This window comes from Xenopus laevis, chromosome 1L, assembly GCF_017654675.1.
Source record: "Xenopus laevis strain J_2021 chromosome 1L, Xenopus_laevis_v10.1, whole genome shotgun sequence".
Taxonomy (NCBI): domain Eukaryota; kingdom Metazoa; phylum Chordata; class Amphibia; order Anura; family Pipidae; genus Xenopus; species Xenopus laevis.
This window is the reverse complement of record NC_054371.1, coordinates 90,145,857-90,159,741: the sequence shown is the minus strand read 5'-3', so window position 1 is coordinate 90,159,741 and position 13,885 is coordinate 90,145,857. Positions and strand designations below refer to the sequence as shown.

Genomic DNA, 13,885 nt, shown 5'->3' with positions numbered 1-13,885 from the left:
AGAATTATAATGCAGAAGATATAACCAGGCACAATTATGGGTTTTTATTGCTATGTATTTTCTATCCAGTCTGGTGTCTGCACACATTTGTTGCCTAAACAAAACCTCACCTTTTTTATTTCATTCAATGGTGAAGTAGTCCTACCAATAGAAAGTAAATGTATTTCTAATACCTGAAAACCTCATTAATAAACACAGCACACAGTGCAAATTTTGGATACAAATATGCCATCTTTTTTTTTACACACAATGCATCAAGGATCAGAGACAATTGCAACAGAGAAGAAATCTGATATGTCAGATTTCTTATCTGAATATTAACCAATAACATACAATAATATAGTGTATGATATTCCTACATATTGAGGTATGACATATAAAAGACACTTCTTAACTGTTTTGCAGTGCCTATCTTAATTATAGAGGCCTCTGTATCTGTGTAAGTCTGTTGCCCAAGGTCATGAAAACACTTGAACTGTCAGTTAATCCAATACCAATACAATTATGCACTTAAATATAATGTACTGCAAGGTATTGCCTGATATTAAAAGAATATAGATTCATGGGAGGAGAGACAGTCTCTCTCTTTAAAGAGTAAGGTCCCATCTAGAATATACAGTGATGTTTTTGTCTCCAAATTATTAATGAAATACAGAAAGTCCAAAAAGGGAATGGAAGGTCAATTGAGTTGGGGTTCACACTGGAAAAGGTTGCTTAAGGAGGGATATGTTTATAAATATACACAGGTACCTTACAATAAACTCTCTGTTGTGTTATTCACCAGTAGGTTCTTCTAGCGAACATAAGGGGGTGATGTATTCAGATTAGAAGAAAGGAGGTTCCTTATTAAATGCTGAAATGATTTTTACAGTGAGAGCTGGGAAGTTGTGGATCTCTCTCCCCTAGAATGTTGTACTGGCAGATTCATTAGTTTTTTGACGGTTTAGAAACTGAGAACATACCAAAGTGCCATTTAATTGGGTGGTGTGTGTGCCACAATTTGTGTGCTATTTACCAATAGGGATGCAATTAGACATTGCAAAATTCGGCACAAATTGCATTTTGCTGGCATCAATGCACAGTAGTCAGGGACACTGTGCCAATGAAGCAAGTTGACAGGGGTGATCCTAGCAATAAAGCCACCATAGGTTTTGTTTGTGATGTTGCCCCCAATGCTTATAATTACATTGCTAGCAAGGGCGCTAGTGCAGAGAACAAAAATTGTGCTCACTACAAAAGATGAATGTCTGGTTTAATAACTGGAAATGCTGTTTTAAAAGTTACCAATAGTGTCCTTTTGCTGCCCCTGGTAACTAATGGGGAACTGCCTCTTGAAGTAAGGTTCTCATCTTGCCTCATGGCAGAAATGCCCCTGTGTGTTCAATGGGTGGCAACACAAAAGCCATCTCATAGCAATAGAGTAGTAAGGATTGCCCCTGGCAGTAGTAAATTCAGTGGTGTAAATGGTATTAGCGTATAATTTATTATCCAAGTCAGTTAAATGTGTAGGCACAGCACACAAGGCAGATGTTAATTTTAGGGCTCGCTTGCGTCTATGTGTATTTTACTGACACAATTTTGTATTCATGATTCTTCACTTTGCATAAACATACATAAATCAGCATTCCATGTTGGACACATGCATCCAACATGGAATGCTGAAATATATCTTCCCAAGCTACGGGTTCAGGCGCAGCACCCGGACCACCAACGGAGAGTGGTGAGCGACCCTGTTTTAGGGGGCACATTTCCTAAGGGTCGAAGTGAATTTTCGAATTCAAAAACTTCGAATTTCAAAGTAATTTTTGGGTACTTCGACCATTGAATAGGCCAAAAAAAAACTTTGAATATTTGACCATTCCAAAATCTAAGTACCGTCTCTTTTAAAAACTTTGACTTCACACTTCACCACCTTAAACCTGCCGAATTGCTATGTTAGCCTATGGGGGCCTCCTGGAACCTATAGCCAGTATTTGGCTAAGTTTTTAGAAGTATTTTTTTGTAAAATAGTTTGAATCATTCGAATCGCATGATTTAATCAATCGAACGATTTTTACTTCGATCGAAAACGGCCATTTTCAATAGAAAAAATACTTTGACTATCGAAATAACAAATTCAATGGTCGAATTGTGAAGTTTTTTAACTTCGAAATTCGATCCTTAGTAAGTGTGCCACTAACTGTGACTAGATATAAAAAAGCGGTGGGTTCGGGGCAGTTGCACCCAAACCACATACTTAAGTGGGTGAGCATCTAAATATATAAATTGCTATTATAAACTGTTTTACATAGACACTGAAAGAATTAAGACGCTGAGTTAGTAGCACCTGTATTTATTCAGTATCAGTATACATAAATAAATGACCACTGTAGACCCTGTATTCCCATGTATGAGAGATTCATTGTTCAGCCTTTAACCCTAAAATATTGGCAACCCCCCCAAATACAATTACCATATTTTTTCCCTGGACTAATACTGTTTTTAGGAAAAAAATGCACCAGCCCAGGATAAAAGTAACACAGCACTACGCCACCAGCCGAGGAAAAAGCAAACATATTGGCACTTGGGTTGTCACCATTTGTAGAAAAAAATACCAGCTTTCTTCCTTATTAATAATATTGGCTTGAAGCATCACTTTTCCTGAAGTTAGGGGATGCCAGTTCAGTGATGTATTTTGGAATTTTTTTTTGCATAAATATATCACAGAAACTGTTGTGATCACTTTCCCAAAGACAAATTTGTGATTAATGCTATGTTGGTAGATGCGTTTTCCTATATTGCATTGTGCATCTCACAGACAGACCACAGAGGACAACACAGTCAGATGGACACAGGCCATATCTTCCTGCCCACTGTTTTGTTTAGTGCAATGGCACAGAGGCATGTTATAGTCATTATACACTGTACTAGTTTGCACAGGGTGATTCATATTAATGATTCACATTTATTATTTTTAATTTTACCATTTTATTCAGCAGTTTTCCAGATTACTATTTCAGCAATCTGGTTGCTAGGGTCAAAATTACCCTAGCAACCATGAATAAGAGACTGTAATATGAATAGGAGAGTAATAAAAAGTAGAACTAAGTAGAAGTAGAAATAAAAATAAATTTGTAGCTTTACAGATGATTTTTTTTGGATGGGATCAGTGACCCCCATTTAGAACCTGGAAAGTGTCCGAAAAAAAGGCAAACAATTTAAAAACTATATATAAAAACAATATAGACCAACTGTATAGTTGCTTAGCATTTGCCATACTAACATAATAAAAGTTAAAAATCAAAAATCAAAGGTGAACCACCGCATTAACTCTTGGGGGTCATGTTTACTAAAGAGTGAAGTGGCCGACGCTAGAGAAAATTTCTCCAGAAGTCTCATCTGCAGGGACATCGCTAATTCACTAACAGGCGTAGAGGACAATTCGCTAGCGAACGAGACAGTTGCTTCACTAAGATGCTAATTTTGCTGAACATTATCTCTCGCCAGAGTTCACTTCACCACCTCAGACCAGGTGAACTGATAAAACGAAGCTACATCTTCCTCAATCTTATGTCACTGACATCATATGTCTAGGGCATTAGAGGATCTCTTCTATCTTTATTATGGCTCATTGGACATGTGTTAGAAAAAATGGCCACTTCAAGCATTTACACCAAGACGTCCATACAACTTTTAGGTACCCGCCCTATTCAAATTAACCTAAGCGCAAGAGTGCTAACGAAGTTTCGCTATGAATTGCTCGCCCAGCCGAAGTAACAATAGCATTTACACCAATATTAATATTAAAGATGTCTACAAAACTTTTAGTGATCCGCCCTATTCAAATTAACCTAAGCGCAAGAGTGCCAACGAAGTTTCGCTATGAATTGCTTGCCCAGCAAAATTAATGATAGCGAAAATTTGCCATCGTTTGGCTGCTGAAATACAACTTTGCAATTTAGTGAACTAACGCAGTGGTATGAATTTGCACCTGCTGAAGTGGCGTGGAGTGTGGCAAAAACACTCTTTAGTGAATTTACCCCTTGGTCTCTCAATTACAGTGTGGTAATTCTTCCTGAGAACCTCACCCCATCAGCACTAAATAATTAGCAGCCTTCATGAATTCTCCTGCTTATCTATGGCAATCTACCATCTGTCTTTTCTCTGTTCTCCATCACCTATATGAACTCTTTCTCAGGTGGTTTTCCCGAAGCAGTTTTTACCATTCAAAGGTAGGCTGGTCCACTTTTCTGACAGTGACACAGATTCAACATCAGCAGCAGACAAAGGGTTAGTTCATTCACAGGAGGTCAGTAACACACACTATAAATTGATAACCATGAACCCCAGATCATGGTAACTGACAATAATAACTAAACCTCTAAAGAAGATTTTTTTTTAACTGCAAGGCTTTTTATCTTTGTTTTTTATAAAAATAATTTGTTATGGAAAATGTTTCCTATCCAACAGGGCTAAGTATTAATAGCAATTTGTTGTTTAATAACATTTAATGCCATGTGATGACTGTTATAATCTTTACAGTAATGTATTTTATATACAAAGCACATGAGTTTAATTCTAATTAATGTTTAAAAAATGTTAAACTCTCATATGGCAATTACAGTAAATTTGCAATTTCAAAATCCAAGTATGGGATTCGTTATTCAGAAACCAGTTATCCAGAAAACTCTGAATTACTGAATGCCTGTCTCCCATAGACTCCATTTTATTCAAATAATACAAATTTTAAAAAAAGATTTCCTTTATCTCTGTAATAATAAAACAGTACCTTATACTTAATCCAAACTAAGATATAATTAATCCTTATTGGGATCAAAGCCAGCCTATTGGGTTTATTTAATGTTTACATGATTTTCTAGTAGACTTAAGGTATGAAGATCCAAATTACGGAAAGATCCATTTTCCGGAAACCCCCAGGTCCCAAGCATTCTGAATAACAGCTTCCATACCTGTACTCCTAGTAGAGTACAGAGAATAGATCTAGATAGAATAGATCTTAGGGGCCTAGTTATCAAACCTTAATTTTTTCTGGTCAAGGTTTTTAAGGTGAAAACTCAAATTTTTCATTTTTTAACTCAAAGAGGTTTTATTTAGAGATTTATCATATCCCAAAGCTGCTAAAAATCCAAATCCAAAAATACACCAGCTCAAACCTGTTGAGCTCATGTAGAAGTCAATGGCAGATGTCCCTGAAGTTGTTTCTTGACATTGTGATCTGTGCTGAATAATCTGAAAAAGTCTGGGTTTTCATCCAATAATCTGAAAAAGTTGAGTTTTCACAGCGAAAATACGATTACATCAAGTTTTCGGTACTTCATTCATACATATGTATGATATGAATTGAAGCTCGACTTAGTTGCAACATAATTGTATAAATTATGTTATAGCATAAATTTGTCATAGCAACCTCACTGGCTCTGAAATCATCATAATGCCAATAGTTGAAACACCTTTGTTGTGTTAAAAGTAAGCAAACAGCAAGGAAGTTGGAGGAAAAAAATTGGAAGAGCATATTTCATTAAGTTACACAATACTAGCTGAGATACCAGGGTATGGTGTCTGTGGCATCCGGGTTAAAATTTGGAGGACCTCACGACTGGGGTAGGGGACCCCTGAGGTGGCAGCCTCGGTGGGTCCCGGACATTTCACTACTTGGGTAAAATTTCATTCTATGTTCAGAATTACTACTGCACCACTTTTTTTAACCTCCACTGGTTAAACTATGACTTCCAGCATCCAATGACAGCCCAAGTCATGCTGGGAGTTTTCATTAAACAACAGGTATAGACCGGCCTGTTGGGCATCCTTCCTGGCACTCAAAAGATAACAAGAAAGGGAGTTTCTTTATGAAACCCCACCCCAAGTATCTCATAATGTGTTGTTGGAAAACAAATTTAAAAATACTGACTACAATTCTTTTTTTTCTTTATTTCTTTTTTTGATTAGTTGATTTTTTGATCAGCAGCAATCCAGTTTGGAACTTGAGCAGCTACCCAGTTGCTAGTGTCCAAATTACCTTACCGACCCAGCAGTGGTTTGAATGAAACATTGAAAAATGATAGCAGAGGGTCTGCATACAAAAGAGAAATGATAAAAGTAGCAATAACATTTTACAATAACAATACATTTGTAGCCTTTCAGAGCATTTGTTTTTTTGAGATGGGGTCAATGACCCATATTTGAAAGCTGGAAAGAGGCATAAGAAGAAGGCAAATAATTCAAAAACTATTAAAAAAAACAAAATAATGAAGGCCAATTGAGAAGTTGCTTACAATTAGCCATTCTATAACATACTAAAAGGAAGGTGAACCACCCCTTTAATGACTATTCAGACTGAATCTAATCTTTATGATATAATGTGATACCTGTATACAGTATACACTAAAAGGAAAAGATGTTCCTTTCCTGATCATTTACTTGAAACAATGCTTTTAATAATGGGTTTTCAATGTACTTTAAATAAAAGATGCACATTACCTTTCTCGTGGCTTGTCTGATCCATAGGTTACCCTCATAGTATAGTGGCAGTGAAGTTAAATTGATCTTTTTCTGATGAATACGCCGAGAGATAGCAGCTGGGCTTGCCATTGAGTATTATGGAGAGTCTCTTAGCTACCTAAATTCTCATATAATACAGCAAGGTAACTTCTATGGAGACTGAACTGCAGTGTACCTGCAAGAAGGAAGTAAAAATAATTATAAAAAAATGCTGTTGGCTTAATATACTCCTCCCAGTTCACTTCTGTAAGGAGGAAGAAACCTAGATGGCTCAAACTCCCTCTCGAGCAACATACTACACAATGACCTCGGGCAGCAATAAAATCAAGTTCTGCTGGTTTAACTCTCTAGCTGTCACTTTTGTAGTAGGGGAAAAAAATACTGCAACTGATCAGAAATTTTAAAAATAAAGATCAGCTCTGAAGTAACTTTTAGTATAATGTAGACAGCTATATTCTGGGACAATTTGCAATTGGTCTTTTAAAAAAAAAAAATTTAGCTTTATGTTTAGGAACACTCCAGTTTGGAATTTCAGCAATAGACAAAACACAAAGAATGTATAAGATTGTATTTTTATACAGCGGTTCGTGCAGAAACCCCCCAACCTGGGGAAGAGACAGAGATAAAGGGAGGGGTGGGAATTAGACAGAAAAGGAGCCACTGAGAGGTTACAAAACACAGATTAACAATAAAGTCAAATAATATCACTTTACAATGCCTGTTATATGATGGGGGCATCATTACGCACACTTGGGTGAGCAGCCACACACAAGCCTAATATCACCATGCTCAATGCCAAATTGTCAGCTGGATTAGTATAAAAGCCATTGGAATGGGGCAATAAAATGCATCCTCTGGAATTTTAAACAACATTTATAATGGCAGATTTTAAGACCTTACTCTCTAAAGTATGTTTTTTTTTAATACTACCCAGTCTTTCCCACATAATCTTATTGCAGGGACAGCTAAGTATATATATATACTATATAATATGTGCGTGCGGAAGGGGGCGGGGGCCCGGCTGCACGTCCCGCACCAGGGCCCGCCCCCCTCTAGTTACGTTATTGGAGTTTTAGGATAACCCCAATTTTCCAAGCGTACCACCAGGTGGAACTGCTCTTACAATACGACTTTTGAAGTATAGGCCAAAGAGCTGGTGGTACACTTGAAATCTAGGGGTTGTCCTAAAACTTTTATTAAAAAGGAGTATATTAGAGTATTGGGAAAGCCAAAAAAATGACCCACTTATACTATAGCAAAACGATTTTGTCTGTCCATCAGATTCATAGGTTCCTTTGGCAATCAATGGGAAAATGTTAAAGGGTAAGTCCATCTTTAACTTTTAGGGGCAGATTTATCAAGGGTTGAATTTCGAAGTGTAAAATACTTCGAAATTCGGGCATCGAATTAAAATACTTCGAATTTGGATATTGAAGTCAAAGTATTTTTCACCGAATTTGGCCATCAAATGGTCAAAGTAAAATCGAACGATTCGAACTATTTTAGCGTACGATCGAGCGATTTTACTTCGATGTGTAAAGACTTAGAAAATGGTTGTAGAAGGTCCCCATAGGCTAACATAGCACTTCGGCAGGTTTAATTTGGCGAAGCACTGAAGTCGAAGTTTTTTTAAAGAGACAGTACTTCGATTATTGAATGGTCAAATGTTCAAACGATTTTTACTTTGAATCGAAGTCAAAGTAAATTCGAAGTCGTAGTATCCTATTCGATGGTCGAAGTATCCAAAAAATTAGTTTGAATTTCTAATTTATTTTACTTCGAAAATTCTCTTGAATTCCCTTCAACCCTTGATAAATCTGCCCCTTAGTATGTTATAGAATGGCTAACAACTCCTTTAACACTAAGGATTTCAGGATTCTTCTGGAAAATTACACACTATCTTATAATATGCTGTTCTGCAAGAAAACCCAGCTGGTCTACTTTCTTACTTTACTATCAGCTATGCATGAATATGTTGATGGAATAACAAAAGCATGCTTACAATAAAAAATCGTATTTAGTATACACCATAAGATGATGGGCACATGGAGTTTTTTCATTGCTGCACAAATAAAATGTTGGATATAGGGTGACACTAACTGGCAAAATGCTGGTATTGCAAACAGTAATGCACTGTTGATGTAGACATGAGTAATTGTAATAAACAAATAATGTAGAAACAACAAAGTATGACTTGATTTTAATGTAGAAACAACAAAGTATGACTTGCTTTTTAACCTTACCTTGGATTTACCTTATTTAAAAGAGGGGGTTGTTTCCTTAAAGGGAAAATCTCCCCTATTTATAAGTTATTTATAATTAATTTTTTTCAGTAAAACAAAAAGAACAACTGATAAACTTTATCTCAAGGTTTTGTTTTTATTACTTATTGGTATTGGATGCAAGTGAAATATTGTTTCTATTATGGCTTAGGAACAGATCACTTACACCCAGATCAATAGTTTTTTCATTTTTTTTGGCGTAGCAAAAAAAGTCTTGTCGCAGCGACGTCACTGATCACGTGGCAGTTGACGCAGAGTCCAGTCACTTCCAAACCTCGCAAGAATTAAAATTCACCAATATTGGTGTTCGTCACTTGTATTCTTCGCTTTTATTTATGCAGCCTGTACTAATATTATAATTCTACAAGAACATACATGTTTATGTCAATCACGTGAAAGAAAAATAAAGTTTATTTTATGACCGAGAGGCGGTGAACTGAATTCGGCGCCATAGTGTGATTGGCAGCGTTAAGCCGGAAGGCCCGGAAAGCTCGCGAGTAGTGGAGGGAGCGGAGAGAAACATAGAGCGCGGCTGTATTTGAATGGAGGGAATTTCTGGTTGGATTTGCAGATAGGAGTGTGGGGGGGATATAAACAACTCTAGTGGCGCTAGAAAGCAGCCGTTTCTTCTTACTCGGAGAGAAAATGAGCCGTCACGGTGCGGCAGAAGACGGCTTGGTAAGCTACATTAGGAAGGGGGGGAGGCCATGGACTTGTAGGCATATATAGATCGTCGTTTCTAATACATCGGTTCCGAAACATTGAAGCACGCCTTTTATATTTATAGGCGGGAGAAGACGTTTTCAGTGACCTATACAGGGCGGAAATTATTTTGGCACCTTGTAGGGGCGGTGGATGGATGCTGTTTCATAGTTTTACTGATGTTTAACATGCAGTCTGCAGACTGTCAACAATACGGAACGCATTTTAGGACATCCTTCAGCGAAATACCTGTCCTGCATGCAATGTCCTATGCCTTCAGAATGGCGCATCGGTTGCTTTTGCCGTCACCCATCGTCCTAATCTACAATCACACCTCCATCTTCTACCCTCCCTTCTCAGCCGTCAGTAATCCGAACTCCGTCCTCATCCTTCTGCCCTCAGCCTTCCGTCCTCAATCCTCCGCCTTCAGTCCTCTTCCTTTTAGTCCTCTTCCTTCCACCCTCTTCCCTCCTCCCTCACTGCTCAGCCATCCCCCCTCAGATCTCTCTTTTCAGCAGACAATCTTATCCATAAGTTTCTAAAGTGGTGAGCGAGGGCGGAAGGAAGAGGACTGAAGGAAGAGGACTGAGGGAGGAGGATGGAGGGCTGAGGGCAGAAGACTGAGGTCAGAAGTCTGAGGGCAGAAGGGTGAGGGTGGAGTTCGTATTACTGACGGCTGAGAAGGGAGGGTAGACGACGGAGGTGTAACTGCAGATTTGGACGATGAGTGACAGTAAAAGAAACCGATGCACCATTCCGAAGGTATAGGACATCGCATGCAAGACAGGTATTTAGCAGCAGGATGTCCTAAAATGCATTCCGTACAATAGGTTCATCAGTACATTAGTCATCTTGTTATGTAACATTATCAGATAGGACTCCACTGCTGTAGAATGTTACCTTCCAGAAACTCGGGGTACCTTTTTCTCATTGCAGCATTGACATCCTTTTCAGCACTGTAACATCCTCTGTGCTTGTGCATGGCAAAACATTACTATTTTGTTATGCTTTTTTGGTATTCTCAGGCTATAGTGACCATATTTGAAAGCCTGGTACCAAACATTCTGGATATTAGATGCCTTTTGAGTATATTGTGCTGGGCATTAGACTGACATTTCTGAGATAAATGTATACTGTTTATCACACTGTGTTGATTAACAATTGAAAGCAATCCATGGAAACTATTAAAGGGGTTGTTCACATTTAAATTAACTTTTATTATGTTGTAGAGAGTAATATTCAGAGACAATCTGCAGTTGGTTTTCATTTTTTTATTCTTGTGGCATTTTTTATTTTTAGCTTTTCATTTAGCAGTTCCCCAGATCTATCTGCAATCTTGTTCCTAGGGTCGAACTTACCCTAGCAACAATGCTTTGATTTGAATAAGAGACTGGTATATGAATAGGAGAGGAGCTGAATAGAAAAATTAATTATTAATCATTATATTATTATAAAATGTAACAATAAATGTGTAACTAGCCTTTTAGAGCATTTGTTTTTTAAATGTTACTTATATTACTTACAAGTTACTTACAATCAGCCATTCTATAACATACTAAAAATGAAGGTAAACCACCCCTTTAATACATTTTGAGCTGTGCGTTGTTTTTTTATAGTTACATAGATAAATTGGGTTAAAAAAAGACAGTCCATCAAGTTCAACCCCTCCAAAAAAAAAACCCAGCATCCATACACACACCCCTCCCTACTTTGACATAAATTCTATATACCCATACCTATACTAACTATAGAGCTTAGTATCACAATAGCCTTTGATATTATATCTGTCCAAAAAATCATCCAAGCCATTCTTAAAGGCAGTAACTGAATGAGCCATCACATCATCACCCAGCAGTGAAAGATGTTTTCTTCTAGTCTAAACGGGTGGTTTCTGGTACGGTGATCCTCTTTATGGGTAAAAAGGTCCCCTGCTATTTGTCTATAATGTCCTCTAATGTACTTGTAAAGTGTAATCATGTCCCCTCGCAAGCGCCTTTTTTCCAGAGAAAACAACCCCAACCTTGACAGTCTACCCTCATAATTCAAGTCTTCCATCCCTCTAACCAATTTAGTTGCACATCTCTGCACTCTCTCCAGCTCATTTATATCCCTCTTAAGGTCTGGAGTCCAAAACTGCACTGCATACTCCAGATGAGGCCTTACATGGGAACTATAAAGAGGCATAATTATGTTTTCATTCCTTGAGTTAATGGCCTTTTTTTATGCAAGACATAACTTTATTTGCTTTAGTAGCCACAGAATGACACTGTCCAGAATTAGAGAACTTGTTTAAAATATTGCCAGCAGTGTTTTCAAATGCACTTGTTTTATAGTAAACATTTTCTTTAGAGAGTAAAATAAAGGTTTAATTCTTGTATATTTTTTATGTAATTAGATTTTTTTTTGTTTTGTTTTATAGAACCGACTTAAAAATGTTTACAGGCCCAGATACTTGTATGGTGATGGGTAAGTGCTCTGTTACTACATTCATAGCAGGCGCATATAAAAAAAAAGCTTAGGGCTTGTTGCATCTTTCTTAAAGGGGAACTCCAGTTTCCAAATCAAATTTGACAAAGAGGCACACATAACACAGAAACTCATAATATACCAATCACGGTTACCTGTTTTTTCAAAAAGTATGAATAAATGCCATTTTCTATGCTGAAATCCAGCTGGTTAACAGTTCTCTTTCTGCCTCATTTGAAATCCTGGCAGGGAAGGAGGGACTAAACACTGATGTTACAAAGCTCAACAATTTCTCTACAGTTTACAGACAGCATGCGTGAACTACAAAACCCACAATGCATTGCATTGTGATGTTCCATTCCTTATTGAAATCATGTGTGCAGGGAATTGTGGGGGGTTGAAGGATGCAGGCTAAGGATAGATGGCTGCTAATACAAAGTAACAGTAGTCAGCCAGCTCAACAAAGTAGTCAGACAGATCAGCAGGGGGCTAGGCTTGGGGAACTGTGCGAGGTGGCGGGTGGGGAGAGCCGGAAGAATAGTTTAACCCACCCGACCCCCACAAACAGGGTGCAAGGTTGGCCCAATCCCGCCCGACCTGCGGGTATTGGGTCTGCCCGCACATCACTAACTGGAGCCTGTTACCAGACCTGGAACAGAGGTCTTGGCAGAAAGGGTTTTAGCTGCTGCCACTACCAGCAGACACACTACCCCCTTGGCCCTATAGGGAATCCTGCTATCCTCCCAAAGCAGTACTGGGCTCAGCAGTACTTTAGAGGAGATTATATTAGATTATTAAAGGAATAGTTCAGTGTGAACATAAAAACTGTGTAAGTAGATAGGCTGTGCAAAATAAAAAAATGTTTCTAATATAGTTAGTTAGCCAAAAATGTAATGTATAAAGGCTGCAGTGAACAGATGTCTAATAAAACAGCCAGAATCCAACTTCCTGCTTTTCAGCTCTATAACTCTGAGTAAAATAGATAGGTTGTGCAAAATAAAAAAATGTTTCTAATATACCGGTAGTTAGTTAGCCAAAAATGTAATGTATAAAGGCTGCAATGAACAGATCTCTAATAAACCAGCCAGAATCCAACTTCTTGCTTTTCAGCTCTATAACTCTGAGTTAGTCAGGGACTTGAAGGGGGGCCACATGGTACATTTCTGTTCAGTGAGTTTATAATTGACCCTCAGCATTCAGCTCAGATTCAAAAGCAACAGATATGACCCATGTGGCCCCCACTCAAGTCTCTGATTGGTACCTGCCTGGTAACCAGGGCAACCAGTCAGTGTAAACCAAGAGAGCTGAAAAGTAGTGTTCTGACTGACAGCGTTATACATCAAATCACTCCAGCCTTTATACATTACATTTTTGGCTAACTAACTATATTAGAAACATTTTTTATTTTGCACAGCCTATCTATTTACCCAGTTTTTATTTTTACACTGAACAATTCCTTTAATATATACCTGAGAAATCCTTTTCCCCTCGCCTCATTAATCTACGACTGGTTCTTCAGGCTCACCATGTTTGAAACCTCAGATGACAACCTTTTTCCCACGTAACAATTTTAGCTTGTGCCAAGTACCGCAAACATCTGCCATCACAAGGAACCATTGTGCATTCCCAAACTGGCGCTGTCCCTAGACAGACTCCTGACCCTTGTAGACAATCCTAAGACTAAGCCTTCCAAGCACAGGGCCCTCCTCTCCCTCTGATGATGAGGGTGAAGAGGAGTCCAATAATCCATCTCCCCTGCTCCCAGACTCTGGCATCGTTGGCATAGCAGATCAGGGAGGCCAACGACTACTTATATGAGGCATTGATGCAACCCAGGTGCTGCTCGCTGTTCTCTATGGGTGAAACTCTGGGCAGCGGACCTCTCTTCCAAGAAGTCCCTGACCTCAATACCATTCAAAGGGAACCTAATCTCGACA

At 38.2% G+C, this 13,885-nt stretch overlaps 2 protein-coding genes across 9 annotated transcripts in view; one reads left to right on the top strand and one right to left on the bottom strand.

The window, feature by feature from the left end:
- The window catches only part of LOC108711362 (signal-transducing adaptor protein 1), a 250,025-nt gene that overhangs the window by 34,051 nt on the left and 202,089 nt on the right, over window positions 1–13,885 (bottom strand). For 2 of the 5 annotated variants that reach the window (XM_041591137.1, XM_041591140.1), the window contains exon 2: window positions 6,478–6,673. In XM_041591137.1, coding sequence (XP_041447071.1) covers window positions 6,478–6,588 — 111 coding nt within the window. In that variant the 5' untranslated portion in view covers window positions 6,589–6,673. Of the gene's footprint in view, window positions 1–6,477; window positions 6,674–8,741; window positions 8,763–8,946; window positions 9,081–9,731; window positions 9,892–13,885 lie in introns of those variants that run through there. The other 3 variants (XM_018253040.2, XM_041591136.1, XM_041591138.1) reach the window with 3 other exon arrangements.
- cenpc.L (centromere protein C L homeolog) overlaps window positions 9,256–13,885 on the top strand; it is a 47,774-nt gene continuing 43,144 nt past the window's right edge. Inside the window, 2 exon segments of one of the 4 annotated variants that reach the window (NM_001166013.1) lie at window positions 9,256–9,458; window positions 11,902–11,948. In NM_001166013.1, coding sequence (NP_001159485.1) covers window positions 9,426–9,458; window positions 11,902–11,948 — 80 coding nt within the window. In that variant the 5' untranslated portion in view covers window positions 9,256–9,425. 4 annotated transcript variants of the gene reach the window in all.